Below are 22,158 nucleotides of genomic sequence, written 5' to 3' on the forward strand. Positions count from 1 at the left end.
TCCCAGGTTTTCAGGCATTACATGAAGCATTGAGGGTTAACATATTTCATAATGCGTCACCAGATTATTCCCATGGTCCAGGAGTTTGTATCCAACAGTTTGGGCCGTCCCTTCATCGAAGCACCACCCTTCAACCTGAGTAAAGCTTTCGTTGATAGTCACTGCTGTGCTTCACTTATCTTCATCCTCTCTCCTGGCTCAGACCCGATGGCTGCCTTGCTCAAGTTCGGAGATGAAAAGGTACGAAGGAACCTGAGAAATTCAGCAGCTTTGAAGCCTGCTGTGTGTACAAATTCAAAATGAAACTAGAAATTGAATCCTCTAGATGTCCCAGGCTCCCACACAGCTCCTAAAAGCACTGAAAAGTACTCATTTGCTGTCAAAAATGTCGTCCACATAAGTGACAAAGTGTATGTGTGTGTGGGTCTGTGTATGTGTGTGGTTGTTTTATCCTTCAGGGCTTTACCGGTAACAAGCTGACCTCCCTCTCTCTGGGCCAAGGCCAGGGTCCTATTGCTATGCGTATGATTGAGACAGGCATTAAAGAGGGCACCTGGGTGGTTCTGCAGAACTGCCATCTGGCCACATCGTGGATGTCTACACTGGAGAGAGTCTGCGAGGTCATAACACACATAAACACACTTTTCACCAGATGGGAACAGTGCAAATGCACATCTTCCTTAGATTGCTTTTAACGTTGTCTTTGTTGCTTTGAGCAGGAGCTGAATCCCGATACCACCCACCCAGACTTTAGGCTCTGGCTGACAAGCTACCCGTCTCCAACCTTCCCTGTGGCGGTGCTGCAGAACGGGGTGAAGATGACCAATGAGGCTCCAAAGGGACTCCGCTCCAACATTGCCCGCTCATTCTTAATGGACCCCATCTCTGACCCAGAGTTTTTTGGCAGCTGTAGCAAACAGGTCAGTATGTGTGTGTGCATTTCTTTGTGAGTGTCTAGACAGCTTGCTGCGCATATCTATCATGCCTTTAACAGTGGGTGTCCAAAGCTTCTTTGTGTCTGTTATCATCCCTGCTGTGCACTTCACAGAGTGCTTGTTTTGGCAGTGGAAAACATTCACTATTATTTATCTTCGCCTTCCATTTATCCATTCATCTCTCAGGCTGTGTTCAAGAAGCTACTGTACGGCCTGTGCTTCTTCCACGCCCTGACCCAGGAGAGGAGAAAGTTTGGACCTTTAGGCTGGAACATTCCGTACGAGTTCAATGAGACCGACCTCCGTATCTCTGTGCAGCAGCTACACATGTTCCTTGAACAGTACCAGGTTGTTCATGTTTGAAATTTCACACATAACCCTGAATGAACTGTACTATTATACTATTTTTCCAACAAATCATCAGTGAGAAAATAAGCTGGTTTTCCACCAACAAAATTCCCTGCAGTGTTGTAAGCAGACTAGCACACAAAAAGTTTTACCGTACAAACTTCTCGTAATTAAAATGAGGAAAATCCAAACTATAATGTCATGTAGAGGTTCACTTTCTCCTGTAATTTACTTTAAAAAGTTAAACTTTGATATATTCTCGATTAATCTCATAGATAGTAAAATATTCCAAGACTTTTTCAATTTAGTCTTGATGATTACCTCATATAAATCCACTATCTAAAAATGTTAGATTATTATGGAAAGGTTTAATTTGTAAAGTTTCCCTAAGCCTTGATTCTCTCACTCTGGTTCAGGCACACAACTGCAATCAGGGGGAAGACTGCTGACTTGACAGTCAGTGATGGGTTGGGGTGCCATGTCATCTGCTGGTGTTGGTCCACGGTGCTTTATCAAATACAGAGTCAATGCTGTCAGCCATTGACTTGGAGATTCTGTCTGAAGATTTATTGAGATACTGGTGACAGATGCCAGACTCAAAAATACAGATGAGCTGAAGATACTTTTAGAGAAACCTGGGCTCACAACACCCTAGCAGGGCCACAGAGTGATTGGCTTCATGCCACATCACAAAAAATGATTGTAAAAGGAGTTCTAACCAATTACTGAGTGCATAAATGAGCATAATTTTCCAGGAGGTCAGCATTTCTGTATTATAAATCCTTTTTGGACTGATATTTTGAGATAATGGATTTTGGATTTTTGTGAGCTGTAATCATCAAATCAAAAAAAGTTGAGATAAATCTAGAATATATGGAAGTGTCACTTCTTGAATTAAATCACTGGGGAAAAAAAACATTTTATGATATACTAGTTTTTTAGATGCGCTTATATGTTGGAGGCAAACTAGAATATGTAATAACATCATACACTCCTATAGAAATGCAACATAAATACAGATAGGGATTCTGGCAAGTTTGTTCCTCTTCAGTCAAGATCAGCTTTTATCAGAAACCCCCTTGACATTTTCTACAACCAGATAGCTCTCCATTATTCCCAGTTCCTCTGCTACAGGTAAGTTAAAATGGCAGAAATAAATCACCGAGGGTATCTCCTTTGAACGGTGACATTTCCATCTTGTATCCAAGTGTTGCTTGCTGAATTTGTAAGTAAAAACCTCTCCCAGAAATGTCACGGTGTCGACTGACCAAACATTTTATCTCCTAGTATGTCACTTTTGATTCAAAGTCTAGGTCTTAAGTGAATTTATGTCAGGGTTTTTTGTTTCAAAACAACCTACCCACAACACTTTACATTTCTGTGTTTTGTCAGTGCTCGCTTCATCTTATAATTGTGGTTCCCTATCAGCTGTTTGGAGGGTCCAGGTTCAAATGCATGGCTCTCTTGTTTTTCACAGGAGGTACCTTTTGACGCCCTGCGCTACATGACTGGTGAGTGCAACTACGGAGGTCGTGTAACAGATGACTGGGACAGACGAACCCTGCGCACAATCCTCTCCATCTTCTACAGCCCTAAAATTATTGAAGATGCAGACTACAAGTTTGATCCCAGTGGGCTCTACTATGCACCAGCTGAGGGAGATGTAAGAACAGAAAATCAACAAAATTGCTTTAAATCAATGCAAGCCTTATCTTGAAATCACATCTTCAGATGAGATATAGCTGTAAGCATAGAAGAAGACTTAGAAATGTAATAAGTGTAATACGCAGTAACCAGAGGGATTTAGTACAGTATTACACATTGAAGAACAATTTGTGTTTTAGATGCAAAGCATAACATTTAATTGACACCCTAACCAGCTCATTGAGCCATATTTAGCAGGCTGCAGTCTCTGAGTGTGACACTTTTGTTTTGTTGTATCAGAGGTAGTTTGAGATATTGGACTCAGCAACATTGATATGCTATGCAGGATGTAATAAAACCCTGCCATACTAACACACTTTACATACAAGCACTACTATCCAAGAAATTAACTTCTGTAATAAAAAAACTGCTGAAATACTAATATAATTTCTAATCATTATGTACATAATACACTATGTAACAAAACAGATGACTATTTATAGGCAATTGACAGTTAATTTGCATAGGCCTACTATTTAAATGTCGTAGGTCTCTATCTTAAGTATCACTGGCAGATGGAGATTTTCTGATTTGTGTCTTGAAAATCCCAGTGCATTGGTTTTAAATGCAGTATTGTGAAAAAAAAGAATGGAAAACAACAGAATTAAGTCATGAGGAACAGAATTTACCTTATTGTCATGAAGACTTCTAGGGACACACTTCCCCTCAGTTTTCACATACACTGCGCTCCGCAGTACTATGATTTAGCTCGGACCTAAGGCGATCGATCTTGAACACTACACCAGAGTGCTGCACAACGGAGTACAGCCCTGATCAGAGGGCAGAGATCTTGGGAGAACTACGAGTTCCTGCAGGAATAGTATGTCAACTGCGGAGTATTTTACCTTTTTTGGGGTTGATCTGTCATTCATTCCGACATGATTCCATTATGTTACTGCTTCTGCCATGAGTGAGTGCATTAGGCAGTTAAAAGAATAATGTTTGCTTGTAGGATGTATGGTTTTATGAAAATTTCTGCGGCTCTTCACCTCATAAGTAAGCTTTTCCTCGTCAATGGTGCAACTGTAGCTCTGAGACCCACTGACCCTTTGCTCTCGCTGAGCAAAGGGGCAGTGGCAGAGCGAGCACAGGCAGTTCAACTACTCTGATTGACTCTGAGTAACCATTTAACCGTACAATTTTCATATTTTTAGCTTTTAAAGCCCTTATGACCCAGTCTTTCCCAATTACTGCCGTTCATTTTTATGGAATGCTTTCCCACAGAGAGGGGAGGGGCTGGCAGCATTTGGGCAAAGTACTCGGATGGATTGCTCTTATCAATAGAGTAGAGCACATGTGTGACTTCTTGTGTCTGCAGGTACCCCAGTCTGTAAGGGTTGCATTAACTTTAATATCTAGAGCTGAGCTTCACAAGGGGCCCCCGGTGTACCCCAGAGTTACTGTGGGTGGGCTGCAAAAGATCATTTTCGCGAACTAAAAACTATAGAAATTAACAACTGATGTCACATTTTTGTCCTTTTTGATTTATAGAACAGGTGTCAAGGTTAAACTGGTGTTGTATTAACTGATGACACTTTGTTAAATGTACTGTGTGCCTTACTTCCCCATTTTAAGAATTTATCACAGTATTCAGAGACGTTAATGCTACTAGAAAATATTTTGCTGTGCCACAAAGTACATTTGAGATGAATATCACAAAAAGACATGAAGATGACTTTGCAAATGCCTGAACAAAACAAGATAAACAGCAGTGGCTCACTTCAGCTGTAATGTTAATGTCCCTGAAAGGCAAGTGTTTGTATTGAAATTCTCAGTTTATAAAATAAAAATCTGAGTGAAAATACGTTTAGACTCCTGTTACAGTTAAATGAGGATGGGTCCCAGAAGATTTCCTTGTTTTAAATTGGGCTGCAGCATACTGAAGTTTGGGACAGGCTGATTAAATAGCAAAGCTGAAACTGTTCCCGAGACATTCATCAGTTACTTGTAGGTACCTGGAGTATCACTTAAAACTCTAGAAAAGTTGAACTCATTTTAATGTATTTTCTTTTTAAACTAAGCATATTGCAGGACTCACAGTGGCTCAGCATGTTGAGCTACCTTTAAAAAGTCATTTAGAGATAAAATGTGGGTAACAAGGCACAGCAGGCAGCCACCATCAGTGAGAGTTGATGTATTTGTTAACACAAGTGCAATCTTTGGTGCGCTCTATTTTATTTGGCATTTTGTTCTCCAGTGCTGCACCCCCCTGCAACCACATCTTTTATTCATGAAGGCACATTTGCATAGTCATTATAATAAATGTCAGCAATCTAAGAAGCCGACTTGTTTTTCAGTGTGTTATTACTGGAGATGTTTCCTGATGTTGAGTTAAAATTTGGGTATTAATTTACTTTGCTTCTCTTCCTCTTCTCTGCCTCTCTGTTTCAGTATAACAGCTATATAGAATACACCAAGTCACTACCACTCAACCCGTCACCTGAGATATTTGGCATGAACGCCAACGCAGATATCACCAAGGATCAGGCTGAGACACAGCTACTGTTTGACAGCATCTTGCTCACACAGGTAGATCCATCTGGACCTGTAAAATGGCAGTTATCATATTCATTGTCTTTTGAGCAAGTAACATGAACATACTATTATTTTGAATATGAGAATTTGAAAGTTCTGTGTTTTACAAGGGGGAAACAACCCTACAGCTTAGATTTCTTTAAAGCTTCCAGTATCCCTTCATCTGAGGGTACAGCAGAGATTGGGTACATTTTAATTTGTTTAGTCTATTACTTGCAAAAGCACAATAACCTGATGAGTTAGATAGACTGTTTCATATGTCCATTGCATGTGTATATTACTCATTCATGTGGGAAACCTCCCATAGGAAGCATTTGGGAAGGACAGCACTTTTCATAAAATTGTTGGTAGGTGATTAGACAAAAGTTGTGTCAGTCACAATTATGCACCAATCAGAACGACAAGACAAATTGAGGTTGTATGCATGCACAGCTCCAGTACAAAAGCAGTATATAAACAGTGGAACATGATGTGGATAAAACTCATGCTGAGGCTGTGTGGGAGAAGAGCGAAAACATCTTCTCTGTCAAGAGAAGCTTCTTTGCTCTTGTTTTTGTAAAGAAATATGGTGCAATTCCTGTATAGGTGCCTCGCCTCTAAAGCTTTCTTTTTTTGAGTTTTATTTTTGAGCTTTTTATGCATTTATTGACGGAGGAGGATAGTATTCCAGTTTTGGAAAAAGATGAGAGATCTAGGAGCAGACATGTGGAAAGTACCACAGGCTGGATTCGAAACTGGGCTGACCACGTACATGGGGCACACCTTAAACCACTAGGTCACCTGCACCCCAGCTATGTGTGAGCTGATTGCATCAGTGATAGCAGCGATCGTAAACACTGGCTTACTGTACATATTAACCCCATTGCAAACCCATGATGAAGTATGGTGGGAGAAGAACGGAAGCATCTATTCTGTCATATAAAGCTTTAAGTATGGCACTTTACTCTTGTTTTATTAAAGAAACAGAACTAATTCTGATAAAGCTGCTGCTGTGGCTACATACGAGCTCATCGTGCAGCTAGAAGCCATTGCACATACCGATTCACACTGTAACATACCCGCTGCCCAGTAACTCTTGCAAGTTCATGCCAAAACAGCTCGGCAGAAGAGCGAAAATACCTTTTCTGTCATGAAAAGCTTTCAGTACTATTCTTTGATCTTTATTTCATAAACAAATGAGGTGTGGTTCTGATAAAACTGCCTCTATACTATATACTTCATTTGTGCCAGACCTGAAGACAGGTTAGGCACAAACAGTGCAGTCTTGCAAGATGGATTTGTCTGATCACAGGCAAGGTTACATTACAGCTTCCTTTACCACGTAACTTACAGCTGTGAAAAAAAAAAAAAAAAAAAAAAGTGGACGTGAATTGAAAGTCTGTTAGTAGTAACAAACTAGGATATTTGTTTGTAGGAATAAGTGATTTTAAATTTTGGGGTTTTGATATTATAAAAGCATAATTTAGAAAGACTTGAGAATGGTAAAAGAATTGTGCTTTTTTAGTTTCCTACCTTTCACTCCATGTTCACTCACTGATGGTGAGTTTGTTATGGCCTGTATTAGCTGATTCCATTCAAACGCATCCATACACACTTACGACAGAGCAACGGGAGTAAATTGGGGTTAAGTGTCTTTCCCAAAGAGACATTAACATGTGACTGCAGGAACTGAGGATTGAACCCACCATCTACTGATTCTGAGTTTGACTCTACCATTGAAGCCACAGTCGCTCCAGAGAAGAAACTATAGCAAAGAAAATCCTATACTTTAAGATATATTGTCTAGCTATCTTTTTGTAGGCAATGCTTAGGCCTTAAAATAACAAAATGGTCATGTTTATACAGTTAAATAGTCCCACCATAAAAGAGTTTTTCTGTTGTGAGATAATTATTTATTTTTGTGATTGTGTTTAATATCTAGTTCTAACATTAAAAAGGAAAATTGAATTTGCCTACCAAACAGTTGCTTTGGTCCTTCTGTTTGGGTTCATTTTGATAATGATCACTGAGGGCTAGTGCTTTAAAAAGTGTTTAGTTCCTTAATTCTTTATTATCATAAATGACCTGGGGGTTGATGACAGTAGAAGTGTGACAGAGGGATCAGACATGAAACAGATCTGTGGCCTGGCATGGGTAGAGGTGGAAAAAAAGTTTGATTGCCAGTGCCGAGAGATCTAGGTTGCCTTCCAAATCAGTGCACCCTCTCATCTCTAACATCCCAGATGCTCACTTGGGATATCAGTTCTCAGCTGGTACAGATTCAACATTTAGACACCATGTGTCATACTTTCACCATGCAAGTAATGCACACAGACACACACTGAAAAAAGGCTAGGATGCTCACATTAAAACACAACTTCCCTCAAGTTTGCACAAACTTTTATAAGTATTCCTGCCAACATTAAATATTTATTGCCCTCCATTAAAATGTACCATGCAACATTAATTAAAGAGAAACATATAAATAAATATTTCAGTTGTTTGTAGAAAGACTTCCCAAAGAACAAAAAATGCTTCCTATTAGGTTGTCTTCCTTTGAATCTGCAAAAATACAGTATAGCTCACACTCACTGTGGCTTTTGGCGGAGCTGTGTGATCTTGCATCATTATATCTCTGCTCTGTAGGGTAAGACTAGGTTATCTTGTCAAGGGTTATATTGTACCGCTCCCTGGCTCCAGTCAGTGTCGGCTCCAGATCAAATACCAGACTTAAGAACAAGATCTAGATGAAGACGACGAAGTGCAGCTTCTCCTGCAAAATGGAAAGGGATATTTATCCTAAGACTATTTTATTTATTTTAAGGTGCAGAAAATAGGCATTACTTTCCTCAGTGCCTTAAGATAGTTGAAAACATGTGGCAATCAAACTTTATTTAGTCATCCACATACGACCAGTCATGTATCACACTTAAACATATTCTGTGCATCCTTTAATTGTTATCCTTCAAAATTGAAGTTACCATTGTGTTTACATATACAATCAGACTAAACAACAAGAGGAAATCATTTCTATCAGCCTTGCCACTCAAAGTGAAATTAGACTCAATAGAGTCTGGCATTATTCATATCAACTCCTTTCAACAAGATTAATAATGGCTTCAGTCATGTGTGGACTTTATTAGCATCTAATTCGTTCTCATCAGTCTCAATGACCGATAAACAGAGAGACGCTTCAAATGGAATGAAACAGCTATTTGTCATTCCCCTACTGTAACCCCAATGCCATTATCCAATGATTATCCATTACCGCTTCCTGGTGACTGAGCACAAAATAGGTAAGTGATACAAGTTGAGCTGAGAGGAAAGCAGAGGAATCACAGATCAGAGTGAATTATTACCAGCATGAGTGATTATTACATATGCTGATAAAATCATATCAAATATCTGCATCAGAGAGATTGGGGAAATATGAAGGCATATATCTGATGATTTTATGTGTGCTTTTGTGCTTGTGCACCACTGTGTCAGAAGAGGGACTCCATTTACTAAATCCCTTTTGTATAGCAATACCACTTATTTTCTATAGAGCCTAACTAATGTGGTATTCTCGAAACAGATAGATTAAAAAGCAGAGATCCTCATTTTATATCACTGTGTCAGACAACAGCGTGAACATGAAACAGGAATTTTAAAGGCTTACTTTTTCTACATGGAGTATGCACTGATTCCACTCTTTAATGACAATAAAAAGGTCTTTCAAAGGGGCATTTCTGAAACAAAGAGACCTTAAACTAATTGCATCTTAGGAAGAAGGGTGAAGGGATAGTAAAAAGAGTTCAATTAGAAATGCAAATTGCAGCTGTCCTTCAAAAAAGTAGTCCCAGGTATACTGTTATGTTTTTTAAACAAACAGCCTTTATCTGCATGGCAAAATAAGATACCTTAAAATAGCCTACGAGTTCCTTCTCAGGTCTTCATTTGGGCCAAAGCTGGAAATAGCAACCATGACACACTGAAGGTCATAGTGTTGAAGGTTGTTGTCAAGGACATAAGAAGGGAGACTGTTTAAATAAAACTACTTCATCGTAAAACTTTCTGGATTGTAACACTTAAGATTCTCCCTGGTGTCTTTTTTGAAGGACATTTTCAGTTTGCATTTTGTTGCCTACAAGATATAATGAGCAAAGCGAAAGCGAAGTTTCACTAAAAGCACCTTTATGTAACACTACAAAGAACAATCAGCACTTGTACCCTTTTGTCTTCAGACTTAGGCCTTCAAAGAGAAACATTTTTAATTGCAATTCATCTCTGTAGTTCTTTAGTTTATCACGTCCTTTTTATTGCATTTTAAAATTCCTTTTGCATGTGGAACTGTTTTTGTGTCATTTTGGATTTTCCTACAGTCTTACAGTAGTGCTGCACTCTTAGATAATAATGTGCAATTATGATTTTACTGGACAGTTTTGTGCTTTGCATTTGCAATTACGATGTAATACATGAATGATATCATGAGTCTGTTTGCTTATTTATCAAGTAAAATGTAGAGAATACTGACAGTTTGGTAATGTGTAGAGTGTCCGGGGGTCTTAAAACGTATTAAGAATAAATAAATCATTTTAATGAAAATAAAGGCTTTTAAAAAGTATTTAAAAGTCTTAAGGGCAAGACTATGAAGTCTTAAATTTTATAGCTTTTAAAATTTTCATTTTTACTAAAAGATCGTAATTTAGTTTATCTGTGTTTGTTTTTTTATTTTATCTTATTTTAATCCTGTGTGAGTTTCTTTTGGAACTATGCCAGATCTGATGGTCTAGCATGGCTGACTCAGATTGTACACAGAGCTCCTCTGCGTCTCTAGTTGGAGCTGAAGTGCAAAATTTGTAAAAGGTACTTTATGACTGTGGTGTGGCAACTGTAGGTCATTTGATACAAAGACCCTGCATTTTCAGCTACCTTATGGTATCAAACTAGGGTCTTTTTCCTCATATTCTCAAAATTCTCTAAGAAAGCTCTATTTTTATGCTACAATAGGAAATACTACTGGCATTTTTTTTCTACATTGTTACATTTTTACCCTACAATCACTACAAAACATACAAAACCACTGCTTTTGAAACAGGTTGGAAACTGAAGTGTCAATAGGGTCTTAAAAAGCATTAAGAGAGTTAAAAATGGTCTAAAAAATTATACATTTTGATGTCCTGCTTTCTGCATGTACCCTGTCCAAACATACAAATATTAATTTGCATTAATAAAAACACAAAACCTTTAGTTTTTGCTGCACTGCTTTCAAGATCATTTATTTTAAACTTTTAACTTCACTTATGTAATTGCAAAGTCTGATGTTGCGATTGCAATTGCGATTAGATTAATTGTGCCGCTCTTTGTCAAGATGCAGCAGACTTTTGACTTGTCCACTGAGCTAGCTGTACGTTTTTTCAACTGAAATGATAATGTGGATGCAGGGAGACAGACTGACTTTTTTAAATGCTTTCCTTATTAAATTTTGAAGTTGCTGTTACTAATACATGAATTCTTTTCTAGTATCAGCTTTTGGGTAAAAGAAAATTAGCAATCCCATGACATCCTGTGTAGAGTTGTGCCTTTTTAAAGCTTGAATAGATGTAATTCTTCCCCAAAGTTTATTGGGTATACAGTATGTAATACCAAGTCAAAAGTCAGATACTCAGAACATCGGGTGCTTCGAGGATCAGAATATCTCTAATACAGACACATGAAAGAGTAATAAATAATTAGACAACTCAGAGACAGCAAAATAAAATTTTCACAAAAAATGAAGAGCTGTCAAGTCAATCCCAGTCATGAGTCCAGCCTCCCCTTCTCATCAGGCCTCTATCACTCTGTGTCTCTGATCAGTCCCGCGCTTCAGGCGGAGATGCCAAATCCTCAGATGACATGGTCTTTGATGTGGCAGCTGACATCCTGAGCACACTGCCTGGAGACTTTGACATGGAGGCGGCAATGAGATGCTTTCCCACCAGCTACAACCAGAGCATGAACACAGTGCTGGTTCAGGAGATGGGCCGCTTCAACAACCTGCTCTGCACCATCCGAGACTCCTGTGTCAACATCCAGAAGGCCATAAAGGTTTGTAAGCGGAGCTAAAGAAAAGGTGTTTGATGTTTTATCATATCAGCGTCAAAATACGAGACGTGTTGCAGAAATCCTCTCACATTCACGCAAACATAAGAGTTTGGTGTTGCTTTGTTCTGAGCAAAATCTTGGTCCATATCTAATGGATGGCACTTGGACATTATCAGTGTAATATACACCTAAATGTATTATGATTACACTTAATTTGTTTATTTTAGATAAACAGGAAGACCAAATGATGAATCATTATTGATTTTACATGAAAGCAATATTTCATGGAAGGAGGCACACCTCTGCTGAATGATTACAGAGGAAAACTCTGTTAATTCATCATCAGAAATCAGATAGTGTGAGCTTTCAGTGCACACCCTAAAGGCACTTAAACACCATTATTTACTGTTGCATACAAACAGACACTAATTCAGAAAGTTTAGGATAATTTAATAGGAATACAGAACCATACACTATACAGAAGAACTGCTACCTGCTTAGCACATATGTACAGGTAGTATTTTGCATTCTACAAGCACTAGGCAAAGGAAGAATGAAGTGAATACAACATAGAGTTGTTGTTGACCTTGTGTGAATGACAAGAATGAGACAGCAAGCTAAATCTCTGAATTATTAACTGTAGCTCTTGACCTTCTCTCAGAAAGTGGCATTTTCATCTGTAGCATGGAAAAGGACAGAGCTGATTCTGCTGGATAGTTTCTCCCTTCCTGCACTGTGATTATGTATACAACACTTCCTTTCTACCAAATGTAAGACTTCAGTATGAAGCAGTGCTTTGAGCTTTTTCTAACAACCAAATTACTGCCTGTAAACAAGCTAGCTATGCCCACTTCAACAGACTGATAGTTTAAGTCTGTTTAATATGAGAACAGACTGTGAGCATAGACATTTCCTTGGACTGATCCAAGTACAATAATACTAGAATGACTTTTACAAGCAACATGTGCTGAGCATACTCAGCTCAAGTTGTTTTTAGACAGACAAAACAGAATACAATTAACTGAGGTGACGGCAAAATCTCTTTCCTGCCAAAAATGTCGCAAAATGTGTTAAACAGTGTCTCCGTTCTTAGTTGATACTGCTGTAATTGTGTGACTTTATTTGGAGGTGAAAAAACCACACTCTGTTTGGAGATGAACATTGTGTACCATTTGTTACCAGTCAGTACGTTAACATGTACAGTTTACCTGAGCTAAGGTAATAGCTTGATTTAGTCATTCAGATGTCTACTATCCTTGTCCCATTAGGCAAGCACTTAAGGAGAAGTACTATAATGACTGAAGTATGTCTTTAACACAATGAACAATCGCCATTTCATCTTTTCCATGACTCAGTCCTTCATCTCAGAAGATGTTAACCTTCCTCTGTCTCCAGTAGAACCACCCTTTTAAAATGTGACCTTCATGTGGGATGTCAAGTTAGAAAAGTTGTAGTTGTCGCTGTATTCATAAAAGAATGAGAAAGGAGGGGTTAAAGACTCCCCAAAATTATCTATTTTCAAGCCTATTCATAATTAAATAAGCGCCTGAAATGATGCCACAATGTGATGCTCTGAAAGAATGCAGAATCAGTAACATCCGTTAGCAAAATTAATCAATATTTCAAAAAGTTTGGAGATTTTTTAATATGGCAGTACTTGGCCTATAATTAAACAACATTACACTAATCACCTCATCTGAATATATATGCATTAATGAGTATTTAAACCACATTCAAATTGAAAGGATGCCTAAACATGTGTGTTTTGTCATTTCATAAACAAGCTTTATGCACATTTTTCTCCTTTTGTGATGCATCGGCCTCATGAGGTTAAAGTGAAGTGAGTTAAGAGTCAGCAAGGAGCATGAGCTCATCATCTTTCATACTGGTATCAAAGGCCCCCTGCAGAGTGATAAGTGTTCCTATTATGTGGCTGTCTGTCACCTTCCACAAGGGAGTAGTTCTTAGGTGACAAGCTTGAATTTCTGCCAGTTTCCATTCAAAGTTAGAGCAGGGCTTAAACCACTTGACAAGATGTTAAGCAAATGTTTGAGTGATTCAGTGGTTTTGCATATGCATGTGTTCACAAACAGGGTTTGGTGGTGATGTCAGCTGAGCTGGAGGACGTGGTAAGCAGCATCTTAAAGGGTCGTATCCCTGGCATGTGGATGAAGAAGTCCTACCCCAGCCTCAAACCACTGGGAAGCTACGTCAACGACTTCCTGGAGCGTCTGAAGTTCTTACAGGTATGACTCAAGCAGAGATGTAGTTAACAGTAGGTAAACAAGCTATCTTCTCTATGTGAGTGTACCATATCTCTGTTCGTCAAATGTTTTGACATTTTTAGTTCTTATTTATAGAAGAGACTAAGAAAAATTAGTCTTAGGGTTGAAAAACAATGTATTGAATAATGTGAATCACATGGGAAAATAGCCCTGTGTATTTATGGTAGACAACTTTTTTTTTTTTCCCCTAGGGCAGAGATGTGTTACAAAAGAAGGTCATCTGGTTTACTCTGTACTACTCATGCTGCTTTTTGGAGGCTGATATTATCTATAATAATATGTAGAAACCCTCCAAAGACTACAAGTCTGTGGGACCTTGTTTGGCTAGGCTCTTATGTTACATCAGTACACACTGTACCCTCCAGTGAAAGCTGAGATCCCACCTTAAGCTGTGTCACACTGACTTATGCAAGACCAGTCATTTGCAGAAGAGAGAGGGGCTCTAGTACTGCTTTACACTCAAGGCTGAGTTGGTGCAGGAAACACATGCAGACTCATGAGCTACTATATCATGTGAGACTTCAATATAAAACTGACGGTTCACATGTTTCCCTTTGTATTTGGACTGGAGCAATACTGTATTTCTCCTGTTCATTATAACTCAGTGGACTGCAAACAATGCACTGTGTGTTTCCAATGGATATGTCCACCCATGACTCCCCACAGGGTGACCTGGGAAGTCACGGGTTTATCATCTGAGAAAGCATGCTTTCTTAGCAAAATATCCTGGCATTTTAAGGCAGTATGATTGTTTTTGTTTTGTTTTTTTTTTCTAAATGACCAAGAGCTGAGATGAAAAATACATCCCACTTGACATAGGAGACTTAAAAAACTAACCACATGTATGTTATATTGAGTTGTACTTTGTAAATGGCAGATTTTAAACCACTCTTCTTTTTCATTTGTTCTGAGCAAGAAACAAGGTTAGGTTAAAACCTAGTATATTGGGCATGCCGGTAGTCGAGTGGTTAAGACACACACCATGTACGCGGGCAGCCCGGGCTCGAATCCGGCCTGAGGCCCTTGGCCGCATGTCTCTCCCCCACTCTTGTTCCTGTTTCCAAGTCTATCCACTGTCCTCCTCTATCTAATAAAGGCACGAAAAGGCCCAAAAACAAATCTTCATTAAAACAAAAAAAAAAAAAAAACGGGTATATGGCTGACCGCAACCGTCTGGAATGCCTGTTGAAATGCCCGACTTAATTGTGTGTTCTGGCAGAGTTATTGGTTTTTGGGATGTGTAATTGTGCTGTCCCTTATGTCTGTGGGCTGAGAATTGAAAGATCCCAGAAGTTTAAAACATAAAGCCCTGTCGGCAGTAAACAGCTAACTTGATGCATTAGATAGAATGTTTCATATATCCATTGTATGAATATATTTCACATTCATCTGGAAAAGCTCCATAGAAAGCATTTGGGAAGGGTGGGACTTTTCAGAAAATTGTTGAAAGGTAATTGGAGGAACATGCTATCTATGCATGACGGTCCAATCAGAACAACAAAAGATGTAGATTGTTAATGGCGGTAGTTCTCTGTGAAAATTAATGCCAACGCCATGCAAAAACATCATCTCTGCCAAGTCAAGCTTTTGATGTGGCTCTTTGCTGTTTTTTTCTAAAAAAATAATGTGGTCCAATTTCCTACAGGTACATCCCAAGCTAATAGCTACCACGGCAGCAGCCATTGGATACACCACCCGCTAATGATCGCAAACTTATACTGAAGCAGTCCATGAGAAGAGCGAAAACATCTTCTCTGCCATAAAAACCTGTCAGTGTTGCCCTCTGTCCTTGTTTTGATAAAGACATGCTGTCCAGTTCTAGTGAAACTGACACTATACTAAAGCTACATCCAAGGTAATCACTGCAGTGGCAATAGCCATTAAAAATGGCTTTCAGTACAACTATACCCTTCACCTTGCATAACTCTGTATGTATGGCTCTGAAAGTAGAGTCACTCAGTCACATACAGACCCACGTGTAGGGCTGACCTCTGCAGTCAGCCAAATTTAGATGAAACTGATGTAGCTCCACATATTCTATGTTGCAGTAACATATTTTTCAATGTTAGCCATAAGTCTCATACATTGAAATGCCATTGGAAAAGACTATACTGGCTTTACTTAGAGCTGCTGTGAGGAACTTTCAGTTTCTGTTTTTGATGATCTTCATGTTTAGTGCTCTTTTTCAAGACAAGACAGTCACCTGAGGATGTCAAAACTTTCAGCAGAAACACCATCAATGAACTTTAAGATGAGATAAATAGTCAACACTGCAGTACAAGGCAAAAAAAAACAAACAAACAGGGAGAAGGATCAGCCACTGGGTAGCTGCATTATAACTTTTGGACTGCTTATGTTGGTATTAGATCAATGCAATGCATTTACTGAGTACAGCTACAAAGAGCTGCTAACATAGCTGTAGACTCATGATATTATTCAACATTTCAAACTCTCTTGGAATGAAAAGCATGTCTGACAGACTGAAGTTGTATGAAAATATTAGAGATCATATAGAGATTTTACCTTTACCCAGTCATCTTTTTCCTGTTTCTTTTGTGTGAGATTGAGCCTGAGATGATAGAAAATCCAGTTCTTTCAGCACCTCAGGCCCTGTATTCATATAAACATTCTAAGAACCCTCTCAGAGCTCCCAAATTAGCACTAAAAAATCTTTGTAAAGAGTCCTAGCTTGAAAAGGATTTAGGAACACTCTCAGAAACTCTGAGCAATGAGAAGAAACAGCAAGTGAGGCGGCAGAATGGAGTCCCTAATGGCACATTTTTGCAAGAGTGGATGGCTGCAACCTGGAGACCTCTCTGTACAGCCTTTCACATACAGACTTCCAGGAGACAAACGTGAAGCTATGCTGTGAGCTTCTAACTTTCAAAATAAAAGATTGCATTGGTTCACATCTGGCTAGCTCATGAGCTCCCAAATTTGACAACATTGTTTCTTCACTTTCATTGTTTATTTTTGTATTAATAATTTTATTGATAGCCATTGTACTTACTGACCTGTGACTCAATTTTTGTTACAAAAAATGCTTTCAAAAAAACATTTTTCCTGTTATTGACAAGGTTAACCACAACCCATGGTTTCTTCTTCTACTTCTTCATCTTTTTAGCTAACCTACTAAAGTTGTGCAACACTACCAATCACCAACTAAAGAGTTATTCTACAAATAACAATACAATTTAGGGCTGTACAGTGCGGCATATATGTCGCAAATGCTACAAGAAAATTGGTCTGTGCTAAGAGGTTTTCACTCCTCATTGCACAGGTGCTATGACAAAGTGAGAGGTGCGTGCATGCCAGGCGCACAGATAAGACTTTAAGTTTTACTTGTTGCCCTAAAAACTTCACTCCACTTTGTTTTGAGATCTGAATTTCATGCCCAGTCCATTTATTTCTTATTTCTGGTACATTTTAGATTCAAGTGGAATGTTATTTCCTCTCGTCATGCATAATCCTGCGCGGCCACGCTTCACGATGGTGAGAGAGTGACCTGCTGCAGCTCTTACAGACGGGGAAGGCTCAGGGCATACGCAGTACAGGTGTCATTATGTTGAAGAGGAGCGCTGCTATAATCCCAAGTTTTATATTAAGCTATTAAGGCTAGACGATGCTAAAAGCGAGTGTCTCCTAGCTTACTTCTCTGTTCTCCTTGTCCTCTCCAATTATGCACTGACGGTTTCAGTGAGTTGGCTGTTGGTGAGAGGACAGCTCTCAGTCTGTGCAAACTTCTGATTAAAGATTGACATATAAAATGATGCATTTTTCCTTCACTAATATCGTAGCTGCTGCTGTTTGGTTAACAAGACAGTATGCATCTGAATTTAGCATACAGGTCCAATATGAAACAGACAGACAGACAGCATTGTATGAGGGAGAGACGAGGGAGAATGACAGGAGCATGGAAGAGAAGATCAATACATCCAACACCGCACAAACTTTGTGTGTATTGTTAGAGTAAAGACACGATTAGGTCCCTAATCCCTACGACTTTCTACTGGGCTAAGATGCCTTGTGAATAACTTATCTTTATCAGGATCAAATCTTATGGGAGAGGTTCTCAGAGAATTTAATGGTTCTTTCTTAGAATTTGATCAAGGAAAAACTCTTGGAACTGAGAAAAGTTTATGAATATGGCCCCAGGTTGAATTGATAATGTAAGATGCTAAACCACCTGAACATTGTTTAACTATACAGTGTTGTACTTTACTTTTGCCCTCTCCATCTCTTACTTATGTTTCGGTTTTTATAGATTTACCATTTCTGTGTCCTACTCCCTTTTTTAGGATTGGTATGATCAGGGTACCCCTGCAGTGTTCTGGATATCAGGATTCTTCTTCACCCAGGCCTTCCTCACAGGCAGCCAGCAGAACTATGCCAGGAAACACACCGTCCCAATTGACCTGCTGGGCTTCGACTTTGAAGTCCTGGAAGATAACCAGTACACAAGACCCCCTGCAGATGGTAAGATAGGAACTGAGGTAGTCTACAAGATATGGTACAATAGGAGTATCATTAAGGGGGGGGGGGGCAGTTTAAAAGTAATAGGAGGATATTTAGGGTGGCTTTGGATTGAAAGAAATGGCACCTTTTTGTTAAAAACCATCCCACAGTTAAAAGATGGAAGAGAGAAGACATCAGGAAGATAGAGAGCACTTGGGGAAGGAAGCAGTGAGAGGGATATTTAAAAGGGTGCAAGTGCAGAAAAAGTAAAGACTCAAAGAAGAAAGTGAAATAAGCAGTGGGCGGAAGAGTAGAAATAAGCACATGGAGACTGGCATTAGGCTGACTGACTATAAGAGAAGCCGAATGTAAAAGTGAGAAAGTAAGTTGAAGCAAAGCCTTCCTGCCTCTCGTCTGCATGCAGGCCTGCGTCAGCCCCTCGCTGTGCCTCCAGCTCTGCTGTGAGATTCTCAGTCAAAGTCTCACATTAAGCCTCGCGTTCAATCAGTCCCCAGCTGGGGCCCCATCACAATAACATAGCCTCTACCGCCAAGCTGCAAATCTGACAGTGTGTTTGTGCATTTGGGTGTGTGATGCAGGATTGCACCAGTCAGTTTTTCTAAATCTTGTCTTCTTTTTTTTTTTTTTTCTTTTTTTTTTTTTTTTTGCCCCATCCCATTAGTAAGACGCCTCCCGTGCTTTATACAGAAACAATGAGGTCAGTATAGCTGGATTTATAGTGTTTTACTGTTGTCTAAATATCGATCACTGACTGTCAATGGTACGGCAAGGATTAAATTTCATAGGACAAACAAGAAAGCTTCCAGTGCATGTAATACAGCTTTATCTTCTAGGTTCCCATGCCCACACACACAACCACAGTGGCTGAGCAAGAGAGAGAGAGAGAGAGAGAGAGAGCGCTCATGCGACCCATACAGCACAACAATACAGACAACTGGTCTTAATAATCCTTGTCTAAATACTGATATCAGTGTACAATACCATTAAACGAATTTTGATACTGGACAAAGATAACCCAGGTAGATACAAGATGCAGTTTTAAAATGATAATTCATATATTAGAGGAAGAAAAGCCATCCAAACCTACCCGGCCCTCTGTTAAAAAAAAAAAAAAAAAAAGTCATTGCACTCCCAGGCCTGATTACTGCCAGACCTGTTAAATCAAGAAATCCCTTTAACAGAACCTGTCTGACAAAATGAAGTATGCTAAGAGGTCTCAAAAAGTAGCACATCATCGTCAACAACCTAAAGAAACTCAAAAACAAAGTTACTGAAATCTATCAGTCTGGAAAGGGTTCCAAAGCCACTTCTAAGGCTTTGGAACTGTATTAAACCACATTGAGAGCCCTTATCCACCAACGGGGAAAACTTGAAACGGGATGAGCCTTCCCAGGAGTGGCTGGCCTACCAAAATTACTCCAAGAGCACATCATTGACTCATACAGGAGGTCACAAAAGAACTCAGAATAGTATCTAAAGACCTTTAGGCCTCACTTGACTCAGTTAAGGTCAGTGTTCATGATTTAACAATAAGAAAGAGACTGGGCAAACATGACATCCATGGGAGAGTTCCTAGGCCAAAACCACTGCTTACCAAAAAGAACACAAAGGCTCGTCTCACATTTACCAAAAAAACATCTTAATGATCCCCAGGACTTTTGGAAAAATATTCTGTGGACTGATGAGACAAAGGTGGAACTTTTTGGAAGGTAAATGTCCTGTTACATCTGAAGTAAAACCAACTCAGCTAACTAAACTAACTCATAAATTCTGCTCCTGCATCCTGAAGAGGAATGTCAGGCCATCAAGGCTTTGCCTTTGCTTAGTCAAAGTCTTAGCTCAAATCCAGTGGAGATGCTGTGACTTTTTCACACAGGGCTTGGTAGGTTTGGATGACTTTTTCCCTTGATAAAAGAAATCAGCATTAGAAAAATCGTTATTTGTATATCTTCAGGTTATCTCTTTCTAATAATAAAAATTAATTTGACAGAGTTGCTTTTCAATCCTAAAGTCTGAAAAATTTTCATTTTTTTTCTCAATCAAATGGTTCTCAAATTCTTACCAACACACCAATAATATGCCTTCAACTGTATTTACATCATAATGTTGGTGAGTGGATGCAAAGATTGCAAATGAAGAACAAAAAGAAATAAAAAAAAGAATTACACACAGGATATGTTGTTGGCACAGCTTGGTTTTCAGATTTTTTTTTTTTTTTACTGGTCATAGTAGTTCAAACTGTGCTTACAGGGTTACAGCTGGCAGTACCACTGCTGACTGCACTAACACGGTAGAGTATAGTTGATGCCTTAAAGTAACTCTAACCACTTCTGCCTTGTCTAATGTTGCTTTGTATGTGTGTGTGACAATCAGGTGTGTACATCAGAGGTTTGTTTCTTGACGGAGCACGCTGGGACAGAGAGACCAAACTTCTCGCTGAGTCCTACCCAAAAGTGCTGCATGACCCCATGCCTGTGGTAAGAACATCACAAAACATGCCCAGAAACCTTAGAAACTGTAAAACAGCCAGACTGATTTGGATTTATTTTATGTTTTGGCCTGTTAGGTTTAAGTGTTTCATTTATTTCATTTCATTGTATTTCATTGAAAGTATTTGAAAGAAGCATTTTTTTTTTTAGTTTTTTTTTTTTTTACTGAAAGGGGTTCTCATACTTGTCACTTATTGGCTGTGGCTGAACAAAAATTAAATATTATACACACTCTATTGGAGGAGACTTACAGTTGTGTCCCATGGGGGGTCATGTGGGGGGTACTGTGGGAATATGGGGCCCTTGAGCTGCTGCGATGGCAAGTGGGACCAAAGTTGGAGTGTTTGAATCCAAAGCTCAACCTGGTTCCCGGTGCACGTTGATCTCTGCCAGAAACGCCTTTTATCTTCGATTCTGTGTGCAATTTTTCATAGACAGGATCTTGAGGCACAGTCAGGGGCAGGAGGGTTTCTAATTAGGGGACCTCAGAATATCATATCTGCTTTTTGTAGATGTGGTTCTGTTGGCTTCTTCTGCCAGGGACCTCCTGCAGGCACTGGAGTGGTTTGTAGCTGAGTACAAAGAGGTCGGAATGAGGTTAAACACCTCCAAGTCTGAGGCTGTAATGACCGAAAGAATGAGATTGCGAGTTCTTTGCAAAGGAGCCAGTTGAGGTGGTTCAGGCATCTGATTAGGATGCCTCCTGGACACCTCCCTGTGGAGGTCTTCTGGGCACATCCAACTGGGAAGAGACCCTGGGGAAGACCCAGATCCATCCATCCGTCCATCTTTTTCCGCTTATCCGGGGCTGGTTGCATTGGTAGCAGGTTGAGCTTATATTGAGCCTATGTTTTTTCCAGGACCCTATATTTCCGCAGTACCCCCCACATGACCCCCCGAGGGACGCAATCATATGCCTTCTCCAAGTCCACAAAGCACATGTACACTGGATGAGCAAACTCCCACGCTTCCTCAAGAAGTCCTGCAAGGGTAATGAACTGGTCCACTGTCCCACAGCCAGAAAAGAACTAGGACTTGCTGGAGGGATTATATGTCTCATGTGGCCTGAGAACAGGTAAAATATGACAATCAGTTATAGGGTTTGGTGAGAAAGAGAGGCTGCTGTTTGGTTTAGACTCAACTCAGCAGCAGTGTAGAGGGAGATATGAATGAGTGACTCTGAGAAAACTCTGAATCTGTGAGGCCAACAAGTTTGTTCCCTCAAAGTCAACTTCCCAGAAAAAAGGCAGCTGTATCGATCTCTTTCTGGCCAATTTTAAGTTCTTAATAACGCTCACCCTGATCTCATTGGTTAATTGTATCTCCAATCCCCTAAAAAAG

General features: G+C 39.5%; 1 protein-coding gene across 1 annotated transcript in view; it reads left to right on the forward strand.

Moving 5' to 3' along the window:
- Window positions 1-22,158, forward strand: part of dnah7 (dynein, axonemal, heavy chain 7) — a 137,410-nt gene that overhangs the window by 108,584 nt on the left and 6,668 nt on the right. The window contains exons 56-65 of the mRNA XM_041807667.1: window positions 64-240; window positions 459-620; window positions 720-920; window positions 1,122-1,283; window positions 2,761-2,946; window positions 5,379-5,516; window positions 11,340-11,570; window positions 13,661-13,813; window positions 18,151-18,328; window positions 20,702-20,805. Coding sequence (XP_041663601.1) covers window positions 64-240; window positions 459-620; window positions 720-920; window positions 1,122-1,283; window positions 2,761-2,946; window positions 5,379-5,516; window positions 11,340-11,570; window positions 13,661-13,813; window positions 18,151-18,328; window positions 20,702-20,805 — 1,692 coding nt within the window. The remainder of the gene's footprint in view (window positions 1-63; window positions 241-458; window positions 621-719; window positions 921-1,121; window positions 1,284-2,760; window positions 2,947-5,378; window positions 5,517-11,339; window positions 11,571-13,660; window positions 13,814-18,150; window positions 18,329-20,701; window positions 20,806-22,158) is intronic.

Source organism: Cheilinus undulatus, linkage group 15 (genome assembly GCF_018320785.1).
Source record: "Cheilinus undulatus linkage group 15, ASM1832078v1, whole genome shotgun sequence".
NCBI lineage: Eukaryota > Metazoa > Chordata > Actinopteri > Labriformes > Labridae > Cheilinus > Cheilinus undulatus.